Here is a 27,221-nt window from a genome sequence, read left to right as displayed (position 1 = left end):
ATCATGAGCTTCTTTAGCAAAACAAAACAAATGAAAAACACATACCAGTACTAATTATCTTGATTAGTTATTCTTCCTCCTCAGAGCAGTCTCACATTTTTAGGCACTGTGCATAATGTGACAAAAGGAGAAGATACAGAGCTATTTATTAGTAATAACCACCACTGAAAGACTTTTCCATTTCCTCCCTACAGGTTTGAACAGGTCCTCTAGCAAACTTGTTGTAGTGGTTTTACTGTGATGGTGATGGTAAAGATAGGCTTTAACAAGATTTGTAAGGAAAATTATATATTTGCAGGGAATAAAAAAGCATGCTTTCAGGTAGACAAACGCAAACCCATTCAGACCACAGGAGAGACTCTTCTGTCGGCAGTCATGGAGACATTTAAATGGCTGATTCCTTTCTCAGAGAACCAGAAGACCAAGAGTTAGGTGCTTAAATCATATTCCATTTGCATATGCGTATCACAACATCTCCTCAAAATGTCAGAGAAATGATATCTTATATCTATTAATAGATAGTCAGGTAGAAAGTTTGCAATCCGCCACATTAGTTTAAAATTGTTAACCAAAGTTTTCCTTGGGGAAAATAAAAAAATCTATAAACAAACAAAAAGGAAGGAATGGGAAGTAAGTTAGTAATTTAGCACCCAAAGAATCACTAACTACCGGTGTGGCTGTGTGTGCAGCAAACTGAAGTTTGGCACATGTGCATAAATGAAAGGCAGCATGGAGTAACCAAATTGACACCCGGGACCCCTTACGTCCCTCAAAATTCTGAGCTTGTAAAGGAACATAAGTGCACTGAACGCTTCTTGCAGCTGAAATGGAAGAAAAAAACCATCACCTAAAATCGTAAGTATGGAGAAAACTATTTAACTATTGTTCTCTATATTAAAAAGAAAAGAAAAATGTCTTTCAGTAAGGCAATCACTGCGTTTTGAAAGAATCACCTACAACATCTGGTACTTTCAAGGAAAAATTAAAATAGAGTCAACCCTTGATGTAAGCACTTGCAAGATAAAGGAATGGAAACGTAAGGCATTAAACTCTGCTTTAAGCTAAAGGAACCTGGCTGTAGGAACCTATTGCATGCGTGGGGACAGTGAAAAAGGTGAGAACAATGAATTATCAAGGGCAAGAGAAAGGCCAAGATTACTCAGAAAGTACCTGTGACCAAATGTTCACATATTAAGTTAAACTAGTGGCAAAAAAAAAACCAAAATAAAAAAGGGAGAATAGGGCTACAGACTTTCCTATGAAATGTGTCTAATTTGGGCAAGAAACTAAGTTTCATATCCACTATTGCAACCCAGTGGCCAGCTCTACTTTCACATGCAATTTATGAAGTTACGAGTTTTGATTCTCAGTCTCGTCGTATTTAGAAATAATGGCATATTCTTTCCCTGAAATATTGTGAGTAATAACCAGTATCTGGAAGGTAAATTCTAAGTAGGTTATAGAGAGGTGGTAAAGCACACTAATAACATGTTGACATTCTAAATATAAACATTGCAATTATATTGCTACAACTACGACTAGTGAATGCTTCGGATGCCAGTCTAGCAAGGTAGGAAGCTAACTTTATTCGTAAGAAAAGAGACACTGCATTGAAAGGAGCTAATCCTGTGCTTACGAACCTTGCTGAATCACAGCCTTTTTGAATGTGTGCTGACATACAGGCCACCAATTGCCGAAGCATGGCAGCAGAAAGCTGTTTAAAGAAGTTTTAAGTTTGTGAATGCATATAATTTAATCATTAAGTTCATAAATTGAAATATCAGTTGAAAGTAATCAATATCTTCTGTATTTTATGTCCTTTGTAACATCTGAGCAGTGAAAGATTTCTTAGTTTTTATGAAAAAAAAAAAAAAAAAGGTTCAGGAGGATCACATACTGATCTTCTTGGATAGACTGAAGCTAAGGTATTGTCTCTAGAAAACAATGATCACAATTATCTTGTACATTTTCCCCCAAATCATCTCAATTTGAAACTATTTGGCTAAAACTCAAAAGTTACAGTTTTATATACATGGAGATTTCCTCAATGTATGAATGTTTATTTTTCAAACTGTTATCTTAAACAAAATTTTCTGTTATTGTTAAGAGAGGTTTGTTGGCTTGCTCATCTTTTGAGCAAACAGGAACTAAATTTACAGCCTGCCAGAACATTTACAATTTGCAATTTACAGAATCTCTAAAATATTCAAGGTATGAATCATGATACTTTTTGTATACAATGTACAAAACAATACGAAAGGAAATTAAGTAGTAAAGCAAAATAGAAGCTCAAAACTTGCACTCTGAAGAGTATACAAATGAAATTTGAATTTTGTAGCAGAAGTGACGTCATCCTCCTTGACTGGTGATTCTTTTCACAGGCTGACAGGAAGCAGAGATGACCTAGCATTTTTCCGAATTAGTCACAACCCTTCGAATGTCAACAAGCTAAAAGATAAAAATACGTGTTATGTCCTCTGAGTATCATGACTATAAATGAGACTGTAAGGATCTCTTAAAATTCAGGAAAGAGATACATAAATATGTGATTCTTATATACATAATTTATATATTTATTCTCATTTTCTGTGTACACACACCTAATTATTTCTCATTATCACTGAACCTACTCCACACAGAAACTAATAGGGCCTTGTATTCCCCCGTTTTCACATTTAATAAAAAGAAGAGATAAAATGCCACCTGTGTGCTTTGACTTACACATCGGCTTTGCAGATACCCCGCTTATTGGAGCACAGGGTAGGAGCTGTGAACAGCGTAAAACTGGGCCAGAACAAGGCCCAGGAAAAAAAAAAAATTAGGATTTCCTTCCCAATTCTGACACGAGCGCTTCTCAGTGACTTGGCTCACACACCGCTATTCCCAGTCTTTCAGCATAACTGTCAGCAGTTTCTCGGCCGCCGGGGAAGGAGCCGTGCTCGGTGCCCCGCTCCTGCCACCTCAGGCGCCTCCTCCGCGCAGCTCCGCGCGCCCACCCGCCGGCCCCGGCCACTCCGCAGGCTGGGGCAGGGAGCGCGGAGGGGCCGCGGCCGTACCCACACCGCCCTGAGAGCTGAGGGAGCGGAATAACGCGGGAGAAACCCTTTGAAAAGCGCGGGTGAGGGGCACTCGCTAACCCCGCACCAGCCGAGCTCCTCCAACTGACTGACTCTTCCCGCATCTCCCCGTGTGGAACCGGGTGGGCCGGGCTTCGCAAGGGCCCCCTCAGTCACCTCTAACTTTTCGCGGGGAGCCGACGGGACCTTCCCCCGGCCCCCCGGAGCCCTGAGGCAGCAGCGCGGGGGCAGGCGCGGCAGCCACCGGCACCCCCCCCCCCCCCCCGCCATCCCACCCCCCCCGCCCCGGCAGCCGCGCCGCCCCTCAGGCGGGACGCGGAGGGCGGGGGGGGGGAAGGACGAGCAAAGGGCAGCGGCGTGACCAGGCACCCCCGAGCTGCGCCCGCGGCGAGCTCCGCGCTTCTCCCGCCCGCCCCCTCCCCGCCCCGCCAGCCCTCTGCGGGACCGTGCCGCAGCGGCAGGAAGGCAAACCCCGCCCCGCGTGTGGCGCGGCTCGGCACGGCGCGGCTCGGCCGGGCTCACCCTCGCCATTGTCTGTCTGCGCGGCGGTCCCTGCTGCGGGTGGCGGGAGGCGCGGCGGCTGGCCGCGATGCTGGGAGGCTCCGCGCCCCCTCAGAGGCGGCAGCGGGAACGGGCTCCGGCCCCGGGGAGCAGCCACCCCGCCTGCTGAAGACTGAAACTTTGCGTTCCGCCGCCGCTCCCTCTCCTTCCCCCCCCCCCCCCCCCCCCCCCTCCGCCTTCCCGGCTCGCCCTTCTCCATGCGCTGAGCGGCCGCGGGGCGCCCGCTCGGCCCCATGGACGCCTTCAGCGCCGCCAAGGCCAAAATGGGGGCGAAGAGCGGCGGCGAGGCGGCGGCGGTGGCGGGGCTGACCGCGCCTCAGCCCGCCGCGCCGGCTCCCAGTCCCGCCGGTCCCGGCTCGCCCGCCGCGCCCGAGCCCGCCGCCTACAAGCTGGAGGACCTGGAGACCCTGGCCACCGTGGGTGAGTGCGGGAAGGGGTGAGGCGGCGGGAGCGGGGAGGAACAAAGGAGCTGCTCAGGTGCCTGCCTGCGGCCGTGCCCGCCGGGCGCGGCCCTTGGAAGATACCCCAGCGGCCGTTCGCCCCTCCGCTTCCCGGGCTCCCTCTTTTTTTTTTTTGGGGGGGGGCGCCCCCCCGCCTCCTTCCCCGCTCCCACCTCCGCTCCTTCCTTTCCCCCCGGAGCCGCGGCCGCTGGGCGGTTGGGGGCCCCGTTCTTGAGGCGGCAGCGGGGGTTGGACCGTCGGCCGTTGAACGGCCGGCAGGTGCCGTTGGGGGCGATCCCGGCGCTGGGGAGAAGGGGCCGGCGGGCGGTGGCGAGGCGGCGGGGCTGCCGCCCACGCGTGGCTGGGGAGCAGCGCCGGGCGGGGAGCCCGCGGGGAGGCTCTCGGCATTGTCCGTGTCCCCGGCGCGGTGGCTGCGCGGGAGCTGCCGTCGCCCGTGGCCGCCGGAGCGTGGGTTTTGCTCTGCTGCCGAGCGAGCCTGTAATCGGGTTTGGCCCGTCTGTGAGACGGGGACAGCCGCCGCCGAAGCCGAAAGGCCTTTTGGTGTAAAACCTGATTTATCTGGTTTAACTTCATTTACCTGCATCGTGACCAAAAAAAAAAAAAAATGATAATAATAAGAAAAAATTCATCATTTAAATGTAGTTGCCAGGCCAGTGAAGAGATCAAACAGGTTAACTGAATACAGCTAAGTATATTTCAAAACCCCAGCATGCCGTTGCCCTGAATATTGATGCAAAGATGCTTTGCGTGTTTAGCATTTTGGTAGAAGGCAAGGTTGCACCTCACATGTATCACACTTACTAAAAACTGCCTGTAATCAGTGGCACTGCGGAGTAAACGCTTGTGTTTCATAAATTGGCATTTCAGACGTCAGTGATGATGTTCATTGTGTTTGTAGCCACCTGTATCTGTCTGTGTGTTGTGTACATGCACGTACATATAGTTACATATATTTTTGCACTTGGTTTGAAGGCTTGTATGTTCAACTATATAGAAGTTTTGTTCTTTTTTTCTTTACAGGACTGTGAAATGTTTTGCTATAGATTTACTCCAGTAAGTGCTGTAAATCTTAATTTCCCTGAAACTCTCTTCAGCCAAAAAGGTGCAGTTCAAACCCTTTCTTAGTGAAGTTGATGGTTTTAATGGAGTTGGAAAGGCCTGAGAACCTTGTGATCAGTGAAGAACAACATGTTATCTTCTCTTGAAGTGCGTTGTTTTTTGAGATGACTTTTACAATTTGAAATGTGAACAGGCATTTTATTGAGAAATTAATTGAGATTATTAAGAGACTGCCTGCAAGGTTTGTGATGCTTTTTTTTTCCACCAGAAATGGTCTTTGTTACATCATGACTAGTTGCTATGATACCATTGTCATCACAGAGGATTATGACTTAAAGTGAAGCATAAGCTGAAGAAAAATAGTAATTTTTAAAGAAGACATAATAGTCATGGAAATGTTCCTGAGGCCAATGGAGAAATGTGGAAATAATCCTGGTGTCATTTTTAAACAGCATATCTTTTTAGAGTGTTCTTTAAGGTACTCCTTAGAGGGTAAGGAAGAGCAAAGTTGTGATTCCACAAAGTATAGAGAGAGACTTAAAAAAAGTGAGACTGCCTAATATGAAAGGAATCAAATGTAGAAGGAGCAGATAGCTGCCTATCAGGGCACCGATGGGGTACTAAAAGAACAGTCTGCCTTCTGTGCCTTCCCTGCCTTGATTTTTTTTTTTCTTTTTTTTTTTTTTCTTTTCTTAAATAGCTCTGAATGAGAAGGTGACTGTTCTTTGCATCTCTTATGATCTGTGGCATTAGTTGTTTTGTAGGGAGAAGGGAGACAAAAATGTAAAACTTGGAGGGTATAAAAATGTGCACAGATAAATACATAAGGCCTTACATTATCAGAGAAGGTGAGCTGGCTTATTTTAAATTGGTTCTAAAATGAATTTGTGACGTGCCTATGCTCTTCAGTAGAAGGCTGTGAGGAGGGAAGGGATCTAGCTTCTGACCAGGAAGCAATACAGCAGCCTCAAAGTGATACTGAAACTGAACACATTGATACCTGCCTCTGAGTGGCAGAGTTCATAAAAGATGCAGTTCCCTGCTAATGTGTCTGTAGTGCATCTGAGATCCAAGCCAGGAACTCTGCATGAGGTTGGGCTGCACCATCCGCACCTGCTAACGTGCTACATCGCATTCCTGTGTTAAATGGGCTGCCAGTTACATCAGTGCAGAATAAGAATAAAGTGTAGATGCATAGTTTAGCTTGAAAAAACTAATTTTTGCTTGCCTTAAACATTCTTAAGTTAATTAAATACAGTTAGGTTTATGTCACAGGTACTGAAAGAGTATATCCAGAATTTCTTCTCAGCGGTGGTTTAAATCAATATTATCCTATCTTCCGTTTTGATCTCCCTGCACAAATAGATGAGATTAATATATTGTCATCAATTTCACTACAGCGATTTAGAGTCGTGTGCTGTTTAATTGCTGGGATAAGAATAGCCATTTTCTTTCTGCTGATATTCTCGAAAGCTATTTGCTCTATCCGAGAGATATTTGGAGATGTTTGTGGAGGGGGGATACCCAGGACAGGAAGTTTTGGTATCTTCTCCACCAGAATTGTTGCTGCTTTCATACCCAGCCTTAGAAACAGTGTGGCCTTGAAAACTATCAGCTTGAGAAAGTGGCAAAATAGGGAGGTGAGCTCCATGCTCTTACAACTGTTTATGAGTAATATTTAAGGAAATAAAATTACTTTGGTGTCTGTGAGATTGTGGTCATCCCTGATTTTAGCCATCTTCTCTTGTAGGATGGAATAAAGTTCATGTAAAAAAAAAAAAAAAAACAAAAAAACAAAACCCAAAACAATAATTTGAAGCAGTATCTGCTTTGAATATAATAACTACTGTTTTAAATATCCTTCATAGTCTAAGAGGATTAAAATCTCTCTGTTAACCCAACCGCCATCATGCAGGCTGGGTCAGGCATGTTTTCTGTGACTTCTCCTGGAAACTGTGCCTAGTTTAGCAAAGAACTCACTGTGAGGGAAGGAAGTGCAAGAGGGGAAAACAGTTCAGCATAATGATTGGGAGGGAATTTATCTCCCCCAGACATCCCAGGACTCAACCTTTGTTTTTGGTGTTTGTGGGCCTTTTTGGTAAAAGGCACTGGGAGCAGAGACTATAGGTATGCTTTTGGGGGAAGTGCCCTAATATTTAGATAATAATGTGAAGTTATGGGTCTGGGGAGGGCACAGGTGTGGGTTGCATACTGTTTTCTGACACTAAAAGATGTTGAACAGGAATATTTCTTTGAGGGTTCTTCCTGAGAGGTTGAAGATACGGCTTTGAACCTTTGAGATGTATGTTTTTTTTAACTAGGCCTCTTATATGAAAGGTGAGTGCTTCTGTTCTAGAGCTGTTGAAGATGCCTGCATGTCCGCTTCTGTTTTTGAATTAATTTTCATTTCAAAGGAGTTCAAAATACAAGTGTTTGCTCAGCATGCTCAGAAACTGCTGCTTGGACCAGAATAAAATATTATGTGAATCTCAATTGAATTTGCATATTCAACTGTGCAAGGCTGAGGTAGTTCTGTGCTGTAGAGAAGCAAAAATTAATATGCCATGACCACCATGTTCATTGAGACCTAGCTGCTGAAAGTTCATGGCCCACCCACGCTTATCCGAACCCATTTCGAACTTCTTGTAGTGTCAGTGGAAGAGAGAGGCTATGAACACTAGTGACATAGTTTCTGAATCATACCTGGTTTTGATGAGCATTTAACAAGAACAGCCTTCCCATTCCAGTAGTCAGAGGGGCTGCAGTTGGACACCTGACATATATCCTGAAATGGAGATGTTACATTTTTAATTATGCAATAATGAAGAAGTAATTCAGATAAACTGGAATGATAAGTGCAAGAAAACTGAAAGATATTTCCTCACTTTTGGGTAGGTGAAGTTGGGAAAACAAATGTTATATTCCTGAATGACATGTATGGTAATAGGGAAGGGGGGAGGAAGAGAACTCTAGGAGGAGAAAGATGACAAACTTATTCTTGCCCTCTCTCCTGTGAAATCTTTCAAAGTGCAATGAATTCCATAGCAGGTGTTATAAATGTAAATTGGGTTCTCTAAATCTATTAAATTGATTGAAATACTGTAATAATAGTATTTTAATTCAAAAAGATTCTTTTAAACAACTGTTCCCATGAAGTGTGTTACACTAAACAAATGCAGAATAAAAAATTGGGCAAACCAGTATTTTAATTTTTATGAGCATGGGAAAATTTTTAAAAGTACATGGGAAAAGTGAGGCACAACACATTTTTAAATACTTAATTTCACTGTCTTCATGCACAAAATATGCTAGCCAAATATATTTCAAATGGCATATCAGCAGGACAGTGGGTACAGAACCGTAGTCTAATGCTGTAAGAAGGAATCTGCTCCTGTATAGGACATTACAGGTGCTATTTGCCCTGTGTATAGTCTAAGCAAAACATTCTGCACCAGAATAGTTAAGTTCTTTACTAGGGAAGAGCACTGGTAGCTGTTTGGTTTTGTTTGTTTGTTTGTTTTTATTTTATATTAAAGGAACTCAAATGAGTTCTGTTTCTTACCAAGTGTTATTTTTAGTTTCACTACCAATGTCCACACGTATTTAAAAATATATTCTAAGGGATGAGTGAGCATTTTTTTCCCATTTTGTCACCTTTTCTTGATACTGAAATGATAAATAACAGTCCATTATTTTACTTGGCAATGTCCTTAAATACCACAAGTTTTGAAAGAAAACATGGTCTGAATGTTGTGACTGTAATGGTGACCTGAATTCACCATTACACTTGTACATCTTCGAGACTTTAGTCATAAAGCTAAATGACTTGGATTTTGTTTTCACTCTCTGTCTGTGGAATGTCTTTCTTGCTTCATTTTTCCCTCCCACAAGATCATACTTGTCTCAAAATAAATCCTTAGTATTGTTATAGCTGATGTTTAGAGAGAAGATGACCAGGTGTGACTCAGCTTTCTTCTCTTGCTTTTCCTGTTATCCACTGTTGAGGCAAATTTCAATAGTATAATGTTTATTGTGGAGTAGGCAGCAACAGGTCCTTTCCCATAAGGTTCTTGTTCACATTAGGCTGGAAAAAATGGATCAAAACGAGTATTTTCTTTTATCTTTCAAAAAGGTCAGAAAAGTGAGAGTATATAGAAGAAGTTTGAACATGTGAAAACTGAAAGTTCACATTTCTGCTTTTCTATCTTCAGTGTTTTAAATCGGTGTTGAGGTAAATGGCCAGTGTTTGCTTGTCACCTGTTTCTTTTGCCTTAAGCTTACTTAGATATCTAACTGATTGTGGAAAGAAATTCAGATTTCTTTATCTGATGTTGTGAACTTCATGTTATGTTATAGAATGAACTTTGACACTCAAATATATTTTTCTTGAAGATAAATAATTTAAGCCCTATAAATAGCCCAGAGGTGCCCAGAACTACCCGTTGCAATGCAAATAATCAAATAATCTGGAACCAACTAGTACTAATATTTCAGAAATAAGAAGCATGCAAAACTCCTTTCCCACAAAATCAGAAGCATCTAACACCACTCCTTCCCCCTGCCAAGTTTGTGCTTAAGTACGACTAATGTTTCAGTTGAAGATACTATTGAAAAAATCTTCCATCAAAAAGGTTGTGTCAGCCCAAACTGAAAAAGAAGAGAAAGAGAGATTTGATTTTTTTTTTTTTTTTTTTTCTTTCTTTCTCCTTCTTCAAAGGGAGGAAATATGAATTTAAAGTACTGGTGGTTGACACCATATAGGCTCTTAGGTCTTGACTCACCTTTTCTGTGTTTAGGTTCCTGAGTTTGCATGTCTGGGCTGTTTGTAGTGGACAGGGAGAGCAGCCTTTTGGAGGTGGATGTCTTGATACTATGGCTTTTACATCATGAAAATTTAGGGAAACGAATCCCAAGCTAAAGCACATTTAATCTTTGATTGGTCCACTTTAAGGGTGCTATGCAATATGTAAATATCAGAAGAAAGGAAAGGGTGGTGGATTTTATGTACCACTTTTGTTTGTTATGAGAGGCACAGACATGTATGTATACAGCAACAAAGAGTGGTGTTTTTTTTTTTTGGGGGGGGGGGGAAGTAAAAGATAGGAGCTTTATGTTTACTTTTCAAGGGCTTGTCTGGGCATAAGATGTTGCTGACCAAATTAGTTTAGGTTAAAAGATACAATTCCCTTACAGTTGATATTTAGTGTGAAACATCTTCAGCATTAGCTTGTGCTACTCCGTAGTTTAACAGGATGTCTTTAGTTGGGAAAGCATCCTCCTCCCATTCCTGTACAGTTTTAGAGAGTTTTTTAGTAGCTTCAAAGGTGTTGGCAAGTAAAATTTGTGAGTACTGTGTGTTAGTGTGCACCTGGGATATTCAGATGATAGAGAAGAGCAGTTCTCAAAATTAGACTGTATTTCTGTTTTCCCACAGGATGACAATCTCTCAAATGAATGAACAAAGGGGTCCTTATTTAAGAAAAAAAAAAAAGTTTGGGGGGAGGTATATGATACAACATTCTTTTAGCCACTGTTTGCATTTCACTTTAGAGCAGTGGTTCAGGTTTTATTTGAAATATGTATTGTATTGTTATTACTATTTTTTAATACTGAAGGTGGATCAGAGATATTCCCTTAGTACAGCCTCTTCTTTGAAATAGATATTGTACATTTAGAGTGCTAAGGAAATTCACCTGGTAGACAGGTGAGTAAATTGTGAGAGTAGTTAACAAAATATATTATATTTGGGAAGTGAGTGGAATATTACAGAATGAGCAAATATTAAAAAAAACCCCAAACTTATGTCAGTCTCATTATTGTATTTCTGTAGTCTTACTTTGCTAATTTTGGTGAACGAAATGTTCAAATTTTTGCCCTTAGTAAGATTACCATTTTATTTTGGGTAAATAATATATTTCAAGGATATTAAAATAATTTCACTTGAGATGGTAAGACTGTAAGTTGGCAAATTGAAGACTACTTGCTGGGAGGTTTCAGGGTATGGTGTTTGAAAATGTGTTACCTCTGAAGGAGTGATGTTTGTTTTTCTTCTAAAGATTTAGAGGGACAGGATGTAAAATAGATACAGTGTTTCTGTGAGCAGTTTTCCCCTGAAACCATTGATAATCTTAGAAAAAATAATAGAATATTCTGAGAATAATAGATTTTCATTTTGGAAAGCTTATTTGAACTTGAAGAAAACATCTTGTTCTACTCTGAGGAGCATTCTGAAAATATTAAATTAGCAATTTCATTATGAGGATTAACTTAAGCATTTGTTTTTACACAGTTTAAGGGCCACAGTCTTAGTGAGCTCTAAATTTTGTGGTTTTACAGCTTAATTTAAGCAATGTAACTGTTCTGTGTAAATACCTAAGCTCTTTCACTGAAAGGCCAAAAGATGACTGGAGCAGGGAAAATAGTGTTGAAACTGTAATTCCTAGCATACTAGAAGCATTCAGAAAATGCTCTTCCGGACATATCTACGTTGTAGAATGTACAATTACAGTTCTCCTTTTTAGACACACCTAAACTAGATTTCAACTATTTTCACTTCATTTCAATACAACTGCTAGTTGTATTGCTAAAGTGCTTGTGCTTTTGCGTTAATAAAATAAGCTTTCCTGAGCTGTTTTGTAATGCTCATGCCGAAGGGTTTGTATTAATATCTATACTGATTTTAAAGACAGTTTGGGGATGTTTGCATTGCAGAGTGTGCTTCAAATGTGTGGACTCTCAAATTTTCTTTTGGTGAATTCTAACAGCTGCCCTGTCCAGTCTTAAATTGTGTTGATCTGTGACATTTGTTCATGAAAACTTTCTGCTCAGCTGCCCTCTTTCTTCACTCTGGTCCCAGCTTGGAGCAGTTGATAGCTGGTTTATTAATTGATTGACAGTAACTTTTGTGTAAATGTGTTGTCATTTTCCCCCGGAAAATCAGTTGGTCTGCTTCTATATGCTTCACCTCTGACAAATTGCTATTGTGTGTGTTTTATTTATTTATTTATAACTGAAACACATCAAAATTAATGAAGGAAGCATCGTTTCCATGTGATTAAACTTCATGGTATAACACATGTCTGTATAATACCAATGGCGATGGAATGTTAGACTTGTCTGTTGGGTTGATTTGGTCAGTGGAACCATTCCCAAAGTCTTGCTTTGACCCTCAACTTTTAATCTCTTGAGGGAGCAGGGAAGACCAGCTCAATTTGACCTACATTATAGTTAAGTAAATCTGAAATGCACCCCTCAGGCAATTTTGAATATTTTTGTGAAGTATCTGGATTTCTAGTCTTGTGACTCTTTATGGGCCGGGGAGTGTTTAATACCAAAGTAAAAGTGGATTGCTTATATGGTTTTATTTGCTTTGCAGTGTATTTCATAGCCCTTATGCCAACAGTTTATGGCGTCTAAAACAGACTAATTTTTATGTAGAATCTTCTTTGCTCTTGTTTCTTTTCTGTCCATTCAGTTTGAATATCACCTACAGTTTTCGCTGTTGGATTATAAATTTTATATACATATGCATATATATGTACATTTATATAAACTTATAAAAATAAGTTCTACAATTCTACAGCTTGTTGTAGAAAGTGAGAACGTGGAAAAGTCTTCTGCTCGTTCTCTGTCAGCATATATAGGATTTCTTAATTGGCTATCTATTACACTTTGTTTCTGTAAACTATTCATATAGTATCTACAGCATGTGACAATGTTTTCTTTTAAACTAGGATATTTTTGACTTCCTTAAAGGATTGATTCTGAGCTAATCTTTCATGAAAGGTCACATATCTGGTATTTATTTATTTGATTCTACCATGCAATTTGCAAGAATTTAGGTGTATTTTGTCTTTATTGCAGTACTTGAGAAAGGCAACTCAGGGCAGAAGAGCTATACAATGTAAACTATGATAAGCAATTGTAACCTGTGACTTAAATGTGCGTTTGTTTTTCTTGTGTACACTTGACATTGTCTTACATATACTTTTAAAAAACACTAAAGCTATCAATGCAATACATTATTTCGCCTGGAGAAAGCAACTATATAATCTCTTACATTGTCTAATACAAGAGGAAAGCATGTGGAGCTGCCAAGGGTGGTTTTTGTTTGTTTGTTTGTTTATTTTTAACATGATTCTTACATAGGAGGTTTTTTAAGTGACCATTTAGGGTGTTCAGTATGCAGCATTTGAGTTTTGGTATGGTTCGTCATTAAAACGTAGCTTCTTAGGCAGCATTTGTGACATTTGCTTAAGTGTTGTTCTGTTTGTATTGGGGAATATGGGGACTCTCAGCGATCTGAAATATTTACAGTAATGACACTGTCATTATTGCTGAGGGTGCAGGGAGCTCTCTGGATTAAAGCAAAATGTCTAGTTACTGTTGCTTTTTATGCCTCTCCAGTAGTGCTTCCAGTCAGTAAATTAAATGCTCCAAAATTGTTTAGGTAGATGTTAAGAGAGCTGTCCCTTCATAGACTCTTCAAAAACAGGCTAAACTGGGTGTAAGATTTTACTTTGCTGATCTACTAATTAGAATGCACTGTAATAGCTATATGGATGGTAAATATATAAAACAAGTGTCTGGGAGCTGACGGTGTTTATGTAAAACTCTGGGTGCTGTAATAGCAGACTCCTCTAGCCACCTGCCCCAAAACTGATGACAAACTTCCAGCCTCAGACCTCTTCCCCCCAGCTTGGTATTGGCTTCTTACAGCTCCTTGGGTGCAGATGATAGCCTGTACAGTTTTAATTTGCATGGCCTGTCAAAAATAACTTCAGAATATGAATTGTAAAATCTTACTTTGTTTTCAGGAAGATTAGTGGGTAACTCCCCTGGAGAATGAACAGTGAGGACAGCTACTGGTCAGTCTGGTTTTGAACTGGGATTCTTGTTCCCTCTTTCATCAAAACGTCTCAGGTTGCATGTCGGTATGCTGAATTTGTGTTCTGAGGCCACTAAACTCTCCCTGACTTTTGTGACTTTCAAAGGCCTGTGCAGACTTCTGCAGTATGTCTTTATTTAACCCACCCAGTTGTCACATTCGGAAGTAGTGGATATAGAACTTACACTGAATCAACAACATTGTTCTTCCTCCCTTTTTAGTGACCAACATATTTCAGTCCACTTTAAATAAATTCACATTAGCAACCGTATATGTAGAAACTGCTCATTCATTAATATATTTGCAAATAATGTCATTTAGGATATAATCAATTTTAAAATATTTTATTAATTTATAAATTATATTTTAAAAATTATATATATTTAAAAATATCACAGTATTACAGCTTAATTCAAATCCTTCTGTTTAAAAAATTTCTGCATTGCTTCCAGTGTTCTCACATTGAGCAGCAGTGATTCCTTGAATCTGTTCATGGAAAATTTTCCTTAATTTTGAATCTTGATCTTATTAAATGTTTAATTGCTTTGACACTATGTATTTGGAGACAAGGGTCACACCTCTGTGTTAATTTAAAATATTATTTTTGAATTTTACTGACTTTTTTGCATGGTTGCTATTTGTATTTTAATAAAGAGGGTTCTTAGTGAAGTGAGGACTACCAAAGTCAATGAATAGTCAGAGAAGGCTGGCAGGCAGTAAAGGAGATGAATGCATAGTTGAGGCTATACCTTTGTATCAGGCTGTTGAAATTCCTAATTAAAAATTATGTTGGAAAAAAAGAATAGGGTAAGGGAACTTAATGCTGTTTCGAGACACTCCTTAATTTTGTTTAGGTAGGTTTGTGTTTCCTTGATATTCTTTCTTTTCAGGGTAAAACAAGTAGAACAGAGTGGAAGTCTGGCTGGGAGCTCAGCTGGGTGTTCTAAATGATTGTATGTGAAGAAACAAATGTTACTAGTGCTTAATTTGTTAGGTAGGTCTGAATTTGTTGCTAGTTAATACCAGGTGTGCAAGGTCAGCAGCTTTTGTTAGTGCTTCATCTGGAAGCCAGCCAGCTATGGATTCACTGATATCCTAAAGTTGGGTGCTCTTGCAGGGAATATTGCCAGTTTATCTCCTGTAATAAAATACGGTGATAAGCCTCTCTAATCTTCACATGTTTTGGCATTTAAAATATTTGGGAAAATTTATCCTGCTGGCAATTGGATGTAACAGCTAGGGAGAGATTCAGAACTCCAGATACTGTCAGACTAGTTGTGATTTCTACCCTAATTGGCTTTCATTTTTGATAGAGATTTTAGGAGCTGCATTGTTTGAGAACAAACACAACTTTGTTGCTTGGCCTCCCTCGGTTCTCTGAAATACGATTCTTGAAATAAAATTAAGCAATGATTGTAGTAATAGGGGGAAAAAAAAAAAAAAAACAAAAAAAACAACAACCTAGAAGTGTGAGGACACTTGGGGTAGGGGGAGCACAGAGAGAAGGAAAAAAGCTGTACTGTTTGATTGCTTTGCTTTGGAAATCATTCTGTAGCATAGTTGGTTTAGTTTTATAAGCAGGACAAACCCTTTTTCTGGTGCAAACTTTTGAATAATTTACCATAAAGTACAATTGTCTCTAAAGAATTTTTCATGTCTTACACCGATCTCATTTTAAAGATTAAGGAACTCAGTAAACTTCACTTGACTAAAAAGGACAGTACAGTAAAAACAGGTGCATAGGGACTCTTTAAACATTGATGATACTTAACTTGTGTACTGGCAAATCCTATTAAGGGTAACATTTAATTTTTATGTCAAGAAGTAAAATATGTGTTAGTCATTGGCACAGCTTTCTTCTGGTACCTCCTGAGAACATGTATTTTGGATAGTGCAATGCTAGTTTCCTCTTCCACTGGTGATGGAGGAGAACCTCTTATATATGAAATAAGAATTTCATCAGTCTGTCCTGTCTTCTGAGACTGTTACTTGTTCCTAGGAAACACGCAAGCATCTGAAACAAACTGCAGTTCATATAATGGTAAATATCTAATATGCCTATTAATTTTTCTTGTTTGGCATATTTCGTCTCTCTTCAGGGCAGAAGTATGCCTTTTATCTTTGCTGCTGAAAACTTAACGTGCTTTGGCTTCTGTAAAAATTGTTAATGTACGATAAACTAATAACTGTTAGATACCAGTAACTTTCAGTTACAACTGATTTGGGCTATATTGAACTGATGACCCGATCCAGATACATCAGCTTTGTGTTAATTTCTGATCCTTATAACTGGCACTGCCTTCTAATTTTAGCACATTTGTGCTTGCGCGCTATTTCTTTAAGAGTAAGTCCTGAATTATAAATTATATTGAAAAGCTTATTATTTAAAAGGAATAATTTAAAATACATTTCTGTTGAAAGGTGTGCTATGTCAACTATAATAGTGAGTGAACCTCTCAGCAAAGATGCTACAATTTTGGAGAAACAGAGTCTACAAGGGCATATCAAGTGCTCTTGGCGTGTGAACTACAGCTCATTAATTCAATTAGCTGTAATTTTATTCTATCAAGGTGGTGTTGGATTTGATCTTCATTGCTCTCTGTACTGCAGGCCGTGATCCTGTTTTTAAATGTATCAGACTAGGTTCAGGTAATTAATTCTGAGATTTTATGGGGTGGGAGAGTGGGAGAGTAGAAGTGAGAAGCAACTATGGCAGTAAACAACAAAATAAATTAACCTGTGCTTCGGTAAATGCGTGTGTGTGTGTATGTTATATACCCATTTATCTACGTATATGGATATATGTTGCTAAGAAATTTGATGTATAATGATGACATATCAAAGTGAAATAGCTGAATATCTAAAAGAAAATATTGATTCTTACGAACAAGAGAACTTGGATTTATTTTCAAGATTTGAGTATTAATGACTAACTCCTTTCAGTGACTGGAAAGTGAGAACACTGGGGATATCAAAAGGGCTCTCCATCGCTGACTAGCTCAGAACTCTGTGACATGATGAGTTGGAAATTCTATTTCTATTGGTAAGGTCTATCTAGTAGTCCACTATTATTACTACTGTGTAATGTACTTAATACTCTTTATGACCATACAAGGCATTATGAGTTAAGATCTGTGAAGTAACTCTTCATGGCCTATGGAATAGAGCAATTGATAAACCTGTAATGCTGAGAATTGGTTTCCATGCAGTATTCTGAATACACGATATGTAAAAGTTAAACTCTTGGGTATAGAATAGAGGTTTGTGATAAGGGGTGTAACCAGGTAATACTAGTCACTAAGGGATGGGCTTTAGATTTCAAGCTTCTGATCTCCTGTGCTTTTGACTGGCCCAGATAACGGAGAGGGGTTTGGGGGGGCGTTTTGTTTTGTTTTCTTGCTAAAGCTTTGTTTTCCATTTGAAGCATTCTTTAGACAGTCCAATTAGGACGGAGAGCTCTCCAGTGAGTCAGAGTATTGTCCATACTGATGTCCTGAAATGTAATTTTTAACATCTCAATTGACTTTTCTTGTGTACGCATCTTAAGTGATTTGCCACTGTACAACTTTGAGCTTAGTCACCATCAGGTTAGTGGGTGAATCCAATGAATTGTTAGGCTGAGATTCTGCAATTCGAGGTGAGTCTTGAACATAGGGTCTTTAGTAAGGATGAGATTTTATTGGCCCAAACTCAATACATGTGAAGAGTTATGTGGTCTTTTCTTAATACATTTAAAAACTCAACTGAATTTGTTTAGTGTTTGAAGTGCTTCCAGATTTTATGGCAAATTCTTACATCTTAGGGAAATATTTGTGTGTAGGGTATGTGCTCATGTATGTGCCTACTGTTTTCCTCCTTCTGGATTTATATGGATCCTACAACATGAGAATGAGGTGGCCTTTTTTTTGTTTAATTTTAATGGAGCCAATCCTTGAATTGACAGATAATATTTAAGAAAGGCTTACTCATAAATGATTTAGAAATTATAAGTTTTAACACAACTGCCAGCAGAAATGACACTTGAGATCTGTATTTTGAAAGATTATCTACAATTTAAAGAAGCATATACTGTGCCATTAGTGGGACTCAGTAGTGTTCTGCAATGAAGGTTTTGATTTTCTTAGATTTAAGCCTTCTTGCACAACACATACTGTTTTATATTGGGTAAGTTGGTCATTCTATAAAACTAGCTATCAAATAGTATAAAATGGGTCTGAAATCACTTACCTGCATTTTGATATAGATATTCCAAGAAGTAATGAGTTTAGCTCTTCTCCAGTGTTTATATTAGCTTGGAAATTTAGGGGTGAATATTGCAGCTTGGAAAGTGTAAATTGAGATCAGCTAGATTAGTCTCACCTGTCCAAATAAAGCATCTTTTCAGATATCTTGAAAGCCTTGGCCTATATATGATTGTAGCACATATACTGTAGGATATTTTATTTCCCTATGTCATTGGTGTTTAATTTTGAACCTTCCTTTTCTTTGCTCTTCATGTGACTGTATGAAGAATTCTTGCTTTCATATTGTGACTCATGAATAATTTAAAATCTGATAAATTCTTTATTATACATATATATTTACTCTTTAAATAACTTTGTTTGGGAGCAGCTAATAGTCATTGCAAATGAGATTTATTTCCATAACCTTGTATGCCAATCTTGCTTTCAAATGGGCAAAAATTTATTGTTTAGAGAGTTCACCTATGTCGTTGCCTTTTTGTGATAGACTCCATCTTCCCACCTGAGTTTTCAGATGTATGAATTTAGCAAACTATATTTAATTCAAATGGTGTTAAAATAAATATTGCAACTTAGATGATTTTAATCTTTACAAAAAAAAAAAGTTGTACAGAAAAAATGTCCAGCACAAAAATTGCATCTGCTACCAGCCAAAAACTCTATCCTTACTTTTGCAAAATTACTCATATTGTTAGGATACATGCCATAGCCTCTGAAACTTAGTTTAGTATTGCCTGTAGCGACTCGTTTACTTCTTGACTTCCATTTTCTTCTAGAGTTTGTTTCTTGAGAGTCACTTTGAAAATTAGGTTGTTTCATGGGAGGAATTTATTTGTAGGTTGGTTGGGTGTACTCTTCCATAAATTCTCAAATGTTCTTGTACTGGTTCATCTTGTCTTGTCTGTTGGCTTGGATGGGTTTCTTGGATATGATGCTCAGAGGTTTAATATTGGAGAGAGACTGGATCCCAGTTTGGAGATGCGAGGGAAGGGGAAGTGTGTATAAAACTAACATGGGCAGTTGGCTTCTAACTGGGGAAACTTAGTAGAGTAGCTTTTCTTTCCTACTGAGAAGCTGCATAGTAAAAATAGAAGAAAGTAATCTATCCATTCTGTGTTTTAGTTGCATAGTAGGCTGAACTGAAGTTAAAAAACAGATCTGAATTTTAATTTGAGTTTAGACTTATTTTTCTGCATTATAGAGGAAAAAAAAAGCAGTGTAGTGGTCCCTACAGTCCTGAATAGCGTGAAAAATTTGAAGACCACAGTCGTTTTCTGATAGAATATTTGTTTACACTAAACATAACTGTTAATTTAACATCAGCATGTCTTCAGTAACATTAGGTATTAATACAAAGAATATTTTCAGTGTTCCATCAATAATGTAATTTCTGGGCACTATAGAGATTTTCTTCTGAAATGTTTAATTGATATTTGAGAGTGGAATTTGGAGACTGGGATTTCGAAACTTAATATTTGGGTTAGTGCATTTGTTCCAGTTCCGTATCAGATATTACTTTATTTGGATATTCTAGACTTACTTCCTCTTTCTCGCATAATAGCTCTTTATGTGGAGAATATTATGATGCCCATTCTAGTGCCAAACAACAGTGATTTCATCACCTTACCTTGGACAGTGTTACACTAGTTTTTGTATGGTATAGTATGAGAGAAATTGGAAAGGTGATGAACACGTGAAGTAAATTCTAGATACATAATGCATCTTTAATCTGTAGTCTCTCAGGAATATCAGTTGATACTGCCTTACCAATATAAACAAAGCCTTCCCTTTGAGGAATACTTTGTTCCACTCGTGAATTCTCAGTGTATTAACCCTTAACCAAAAATAAATCCATTTGCAGCGCTTGTTACAGATTGAAATAGTGTTTTAGGAGAAGATTCTTACTGGCTTGTAACTTGTTGTTTTGTAAAACTTAATTTGTGGAAGATAGCATCCAGGGTCTCAGTGGCTCAGCATGCTGCTTAAAGCTTATAGATGCAAAAAAGAATATTTGAGTTTTTCAGGAAGGTATTTATTTTACTATAGTTACAACTCTGAAGTCCATTGTACATATTATAATAAAACCTCTAGAACACAGTACAACCCATTCATAACAAAGATCAAACTAATTAAAATTCCCAGAAAAGGGTTTAGTTGTATCAGAAATCTTTTCCTGTGTTTGCTCAAGTGTAAGGTAAACATAGCAATAGTTCTAAGTATCTTTTAAGACTCTCTTTTGCTCTGTAAACCTGACATGTAAAATTAGAGATTATGTGTGTAAATGCAACTTTGCAAGTTGTATGTAGTTTGAGCTGTAATTATTTGCAAAAACTCTATCTCTTCTTGCTTGTGTGTAATGTCTGTTTGTTAACTATGTCAGTATTTGAAAAAAAAATGCTAGATGAATGAGCTGACTTTTTTAATAGCACATTTATGATATTGTGACAGTAAATTTTCTTTGGGTCACAGGGTTTAAGATTATAAAGTTGTATAGGTATCATTTGTCACAGTTTTGGTGACATGTATGAAGAATTTATTGAGTTGCTAACAATTCTTTTTTACACCTCACAAATACATCCTTCCTCATATAAATTAGCATTATTTCCATGTCATGAAATCCCACATGCACTTATCAGACCATATAACTTCGAGGTTGGTTTCTTCTGTCTGAATGTAGAGCTATGCAATGTAAATGACTATCAAACTTGCATGTGTGTAATCACTTTGTAATCAGCAGAGGCAAATAGGTACTTCTGAGTTCATAAATCAGATGTATAAAACTGCTCAATTGAATGGAGAAGTGCCTTTTTCCCCCTCTGCTGACTTGGAAAGGATTCCACCTGGCTGGTACAAAGGTAAGTTCTGTAATAAGTTCCAGCTCAAGGTTTCTGGGGAGTCTGTTGGTTGTTCCTCTGAAAGATGGAGAAATTCTGCCTCTCAGCTTGTGTTTGGGATACAAATGAGCTGGTCAGTTACTGCCTGTACACTGTTTGCCTGCAACTTTACGACTTATGGTTTTTTTTGTATTGTGAAAAGACTTTTTATAAGTTACCACTATAAATTACAACAGGCCAAGAATGATGGCAGCCTTTCAGGACATATATCCATTGCATCTTTTAATGTCCAACCATAAAGAGATAATATGGGGTGACATGGTCCTCTGGTAATCTTCTATCTTTTGAAAGAAGAACTAACTACAGTTTGTCATTTTTCAGAAATATCAGTCTTAAGGCTTGAAGGTATGATGTGAAGAACAAACTTCCTGATGCTTCGGGGCCTTTCCTATTCAGTGGACAGGCTTTATCTTCAATGTGAATTTCCAGAGATTGGGGGTTTTTTCTTATCCTGAGTTATCTCTAGGTCAGTGAAATTTTTAAAATGAAAGTCAAAAGTCTGACTGAAAAAAGGTTAAACTTTAAAAAAAAATTGAAAAGTAGATACTGGCTGCCACTGAACTTCACTTTCACTGCTGTGATAGAATTTGCTTTCTGAATATTAGTGTATCTGGATTTCAATCTGGCCTTTCTAGCTACATCTCAGTTCTGTTGGTATACGTGTGCATAAATATGGAAGTGTGTTTCCAGACTAGGTCTTTCTATGACTAATTCTGTGGTAACGAGCAAAATAGCAAGGAATAGGTAATCTTGAACAGTTTTCTATTACTTGACTATTTAACTGTTTCTTGAAACATATGAGACAATTAAATGTGCTGAGTGCATTTAAATTAAGTCAAAGTCTTCAATCTGTCTTCATCAAGGAGCTCTTCAACATAATTTACTCTTCAAAATTAGACTTCAGAAACATTGTTCAAATACCATATTAAGTAGTGAATAGATAATCTGTTTCAGAAGTATTTAAAAATATTGATTTTGTGTACAATGTGAAATGTCCCCCTCGATTTGTTTCTCCTCTAGCACTGCTTTACATTTCACTTCCTTCTTCATCTAATTGAAAGGAATGTATTATAAGAGGTACCAGTCCCTCAAAGGCTTCTGTCCAGCACTGGTGAAGGAGGAAATCGGTCAAGTACAAACAATGTGGCTTTCATTACATTCATTCAGCAATAATAAACCTTTGTACTTTAACAAGATTTTTTTGTTTGCTTTTTAAAAGGACACAGTCAAGGATATTAAGCCTGATACTTTCTTTGCATTAATATGAGCCTGACTTGCATCAAGTAGCTCTTTTGAAGAAAACAAAGACAGAAATCTGCAAAGAGCTGAGTCTCAGGATAGACAAAAATGCTGATTATGTAAAAATCCTAGAAGTGTGTAGAGGCATGTATTTCTGGGTTGAAAAGGAAAGTGGCTAAACAGGTGTTAGATACCTACTTAGTACCTCTATTTAACCCCACATAGTTCAGAGGGAGCTGCTATTAAAGTTTTGACCCATGCTGCTCTATCTATCTCTGATCTTTATCAGACTCCACATAACTTTAACTTCTGTGGTACCAAGTGACTCATTAAATCCTTCACGGATTATTGCATTTGTAAGTGTTTGTTTCTTAGTCATCAAAATGTTATTTTTATTTATTTTTTCTTAGATGAGAACATGAGTTTTGGGCACAGCCATGTTTTGTAGTTGCTTGGCTGGTCAACTTTATTTTAAGTTTTTCTGTTTTCATTGGGTATGAATGTAAGCTTTGTCTGTAGAATAGTTTCCCAGCAACATATAGGACCTGATATGTTCAACTGTAACAACTGACAGAGCAAAAACTCCTGGAACAATCTATTAGGTACCTGAATTGTGGTATATCTTCTACAGTGGGCTTTTTTTTTGGTGGAAAAACAAGCTAAATATGTCCATGGTGAATTTGAATAAAGCAACTAGCCAAATCAGTTTTCTAAGTGCTTCCTGTAAACAGGGAAACTGAAGGTGAAATACAAATGATGAGAGAGAAAGCTTTACTGTCCTCTAACTTAGCAACAGAGCTGTTTTTTCCTACTTAGTATGCACCTACATAGGTTTTACTCATCATCTTTCTTTCTATCTTCGTTGGGAGAGGAAAAAAAATAACTGGGAAGTACTTCTAGCTCATCATCATAATAGAGTAAGTGAAAAATAATGTATTAATGATTTACCAGAATTATTCTCTATGTAATGCCAGAGATAAAGTGCAAGTTATTCATCTTCATAGAAACTTAGAGGTCAATTCCTTTTGGCTTAGACTGCTTCTGGGACATCTGATTCAAAATTTTGAATGTAGTACTAATCCCAACTCAAGAAGTAGGAGCCATGTATTCACAACAGCAAACCCAAAATTAAACAGTATCTGAAGGGAGATCAGGATTCATCATTTTGGGTTATGATATAAAATTCTGCTATCATAGCATTTTTAAAATTTATTTTTAAACAATCAAAAGGAATCTTGTAGCCTAACATCTGGGATGTGATGATATCTAGACTCATCTTTTTAGTTTTTTCTTCTTTTTTCCTGAGTCTGGTTACTTTGTGATGCATTCATGTAATATTTTGTTTGCGGTGAACAAAAATGTAATACACTTTAATTAAAAATACTAATTTTTAGCCTAAATGTCTATCAATTCATTTTAGGTTTCTTTTTAAGGAAGCTGTTTTGTAGTGGTTTTAAACACTTAAAGAAAAAAATAATTAAACAATTATAAAAGATTAACTTTGAGCACAAATTCATTTAGAAAGAATTAGAAAGAATCCTGAAATACTCTAAACTCGATGGGAATTTTGAGAACCAGTTAATGGACAAGATGGGGCTGGATGTTGGCTTTTGTATGTTTAGGTTTTGTTGTTTGAGAGATTTTTTGGAAAACAAAACACAAAAAAAATCCAGTTATTTAATTCCAAGCATTCCAAGAAGCTCTCGATTAACGTGCTTATTTTAATCTCTCCCTACCTGAAAGAAACAATTCTGTGAATAGGATTTGAATGACGTTTTATAACTTTAAAAAGGTCAACGATGGCCTATCTTTCTAGTATACTATCTAATTTAGAGATTCTTTTCCAACCATTAAAAAGTGACACTTTTTGATAATGCCTTAATTACCTGAAATTCTTATCAGATGAAATAGATAATTTAATGCTTTCTAGTGTTCTAACTTGGAATGTGTTGCTAGCCAGACAGGTACCCTATTCTTAGTTTAACTGTGCATGTCTTTTAAACTGTGATAGGTGAAGTTTTTTTAAACTTGCGTCAATTCAGATTGACGCACTTTACTTCTAGCAGGAGTTTGATACCATTTAAAATACGTTGTTTCAACAGGCCTCCGAAACCTAGTTCAGAAAAAGTAATATAGAACTTAGTTTCCAGGTGAAAAAGGAGTACATCTTTGAAGATTTCTATTTGAGCTTCTTTTATTAAAAAAATAGGTTTGCAGTTGAGGTCTATCAAGACTTCAGGTGCAATTTTTAAATAGGTAAAAGTAGGAGTAATAATGACTTTGCAATGTCCTGTTTTCAGTACAGAGGAAAAACGTTTCATCCACTTGTGTGCTTATATTGATCATATTCTTTATATCAACATGTCACAAATCACAGGTAGCGGAAGGCATGGGAAGATTTACAAAAATACCATTGAAGAATCAAGTGGGGAAATACCAGTTTTACAAGAATTGTTCTGAAGATTGTGGATGTTAAAGTTTCGTGAAGGTACATGGGCATGCGTTTAAATTCAGTGTTCTGAGAGCTTTTTAAAAATGGAAAGAATTAAAGGTTATCTTATCAACAACAGGCTGGTGGTTTTCTGGTCTCATTTATTTATTGGTCCCTGCTCCTTCAAAATAAATAAATAATTAATAAAGAGAGATGAGAAACTTTGAAAGATTCTGCTTATATAGTTTAAAGACAACCTGATTACAGGATTTTTATAGAGACCCAATAAGTTGTGAGACTTATAGAAGTTTATAGAGAACCCCCAAAAATAATTATCTGGAATTAGAAAGCAACTCCCTTCATGGGGGTTCTGTTGAATGTCACTTTTTGGAAATCAGGCACCTCTCTCTGAACTATATGAAAAACAAGTAGTTTGACTGGTAGGTATTAATTAGCCTGGTGATTCCTGTGTGCTTAATTCTTAAGGATTGTAATTCAGAAAGATTTTAAAGTGTGGATCAACAAGAGTTGTTGACACAATTGGTCAGTGTTCTCTGGCATTCCAAATCTCATGCAAAGTTGGAAAGAGACTATACCAAATTCCTTATTGTTAAATATAGTTTCAGTGGTATATTGTTACAGGCTCCCTGTATACCAAGTAAGAACCTGAAAATATGTCAGATCTTTGGAATCAGAAAGCAGCAAAGAGGTAGAAATTTTTTACAGCAGCATCTTTGAGTTAAAAGATACTTGAGTTACTTCGAACATGCATTGCTACATTCTTTTCAACTTCAGCTGAGCTGCGATAAAGAATTAATGATACTGAGCTTTCAGTTGAAAAATCGGTTGACAAGGGATGAGTCTAGAGTCCAATATAGAAGTGAGAGAGAAACACTAGTATGCCACTGGCAATAAAATTTCTGGAACAGGTAGTCTGAAAAGTGATGATCTTGCCTGGAATGTAGTGGGCATATTTCTTGCTGTGTAGTATCTTACATTATTGCTAAGTAGAAACACATTTTCTCTATCCAAGGAGTTCCTGTTGTAAGCTGAATCATAGCATAATGGATGAATGAGCAAAGTCATAGAAGCAGGCTGCTCTGGCAGAGCTGCACATGGTGAACACAACACAAGAAATCTGTATTTTCTATGCTTTTACGTTTTTTAAATCACTGTCTCATGAGATATATCATCAGTGAAGAACATACAAAAACTTTGCAAAAAGTGTTGTCTGACAATTACTTCTTATTTTCAATTGTATGAGATATGCAGTTCTAGACAGAATAGGCAGCCTGTAAAACCTCCTCTAAATTTCTTTATTTCTCTGGCGTGTTTTTCAGGCTTAGAACTTTCTAGAGGGGTACAGAAATACAGAAGCAGTGGTCTAAGAGTTACAGTGATCAAGCCACAGCTGGTTTCTGGAACAGTGTGAAGACTCCGAATTTGAGAATGTTGAGTGGTAGTCTGCAAGGCATTTTCAGTTGATGCTGGTCTGTGGGTTGAAAAATAAAAAAAAAAAAAATGTGAATTTGGCTACTATCATGTCCAAAATCATCATCCTTGTTCTGTGTGGCCCTGTTCATGTGCCAACAGCAGCTTCTCTTCTAGAAGCCCACAGTTGCTTATGTCACATGTTTTCCCCATATCTTTCTCTCAAGTGTTAATCTTCTGATTATCCATCTATTTTGGGCAGTCAGGTTTCCTTTGCTGTGCCACTTCTTCCCCTTCTTTCTCAAGAAATATTGACAACCCCCCCTCCCTCTTTTAAGACATGTATTGCTAGACTGTTGAAGTTCCATCCCAAGATGGAACCGAGATTAAATGCAGACAAATTTCACATTGAATAATGAGTTTGTAACCTGATACAATTAACTCAGTTTATCTCTGATATTCAACAGAATTAAGTCTGTTGTGCTTGTGGCTGCCAATAAAGACTAATATGTGGCACAGTAGGAAACATTTCTTCTAACTGTAAATAAAAGCAAATACATCTGATGCTTTCTGTAGGCATCTGTGAGAGTCGGGACCAACCCCTTTGGGACTCAGAAAGCAGCCCTCGGGGTCATGGATCTCACATGACCTAGTTTATTCTTCATTAAAACAGATGGTATCTATCTGAGCAAGGCAAACTTGGTTTTAAGAAAGAGCTGGGGATTAAAAGGATGGGAAGCCCGAACAGCTGGGCCTAATTACTGGAAGCAAATAAAGAGGCAACTGCTCATTAAATTAATCACCTACATCAATAGCAAAATAGTCACTACACGGCTATTGTTTTAGCTGATCAGAAGTTGCAGGATTGGTTTTCCTAGCATCAAAATTATCTAAAATGGCATCAGAAATATTCCCACATTATTCTTTTCTACCAGGCTTC

The 27,221-nt window shown here is 38.1% G+C and overlaps 1 protein-coding gene across 1 annotated transcript in view; it reads left to right on the top strand.

Annotated features, from left to right (window-relative positions):
- Positions 1 to 3,454: 3,454 nt before the first annotated feature.
- Positions 3,455 to 27,221, top strand: part of PRKX (protein kinase X-linked) — a 60,697-nt gene continuing 36,930 nt past the window's right edge. The window contains exon 1 of the mRNA XM_032994855.2: positions 3,455 to 4,058. Coding sequence (XP_032850746.2) covers positions 3,872 to 4,058 — 187 coding nt within the window. The 5' untranslated portion in view covers positions 3,455 to 3,871. The remainder of the gene's footprint in view (positions 4,059 to 27,221) is intronic.

Source organism: Tyto alba, unplaced genomic scaffold, assembly GCF_018691265.1.
Source record: "Tyto alba isolate M040663 unplaced genomic scaffold, T.alba_DEE_v4.0 Super-Scaffold_14, whole genome shotgun sequence".
In the NCBI taxonomy this organism is placed as follows: domain Eukaryota; kingdom Metazoa; phylum Chordata; class Aves; order Strigiformes; family Tytonidae; genus Tyto; species Tyto alba.
This window is presented reverse-complemented; position numbering and strand designations above follow the sequence as displayed.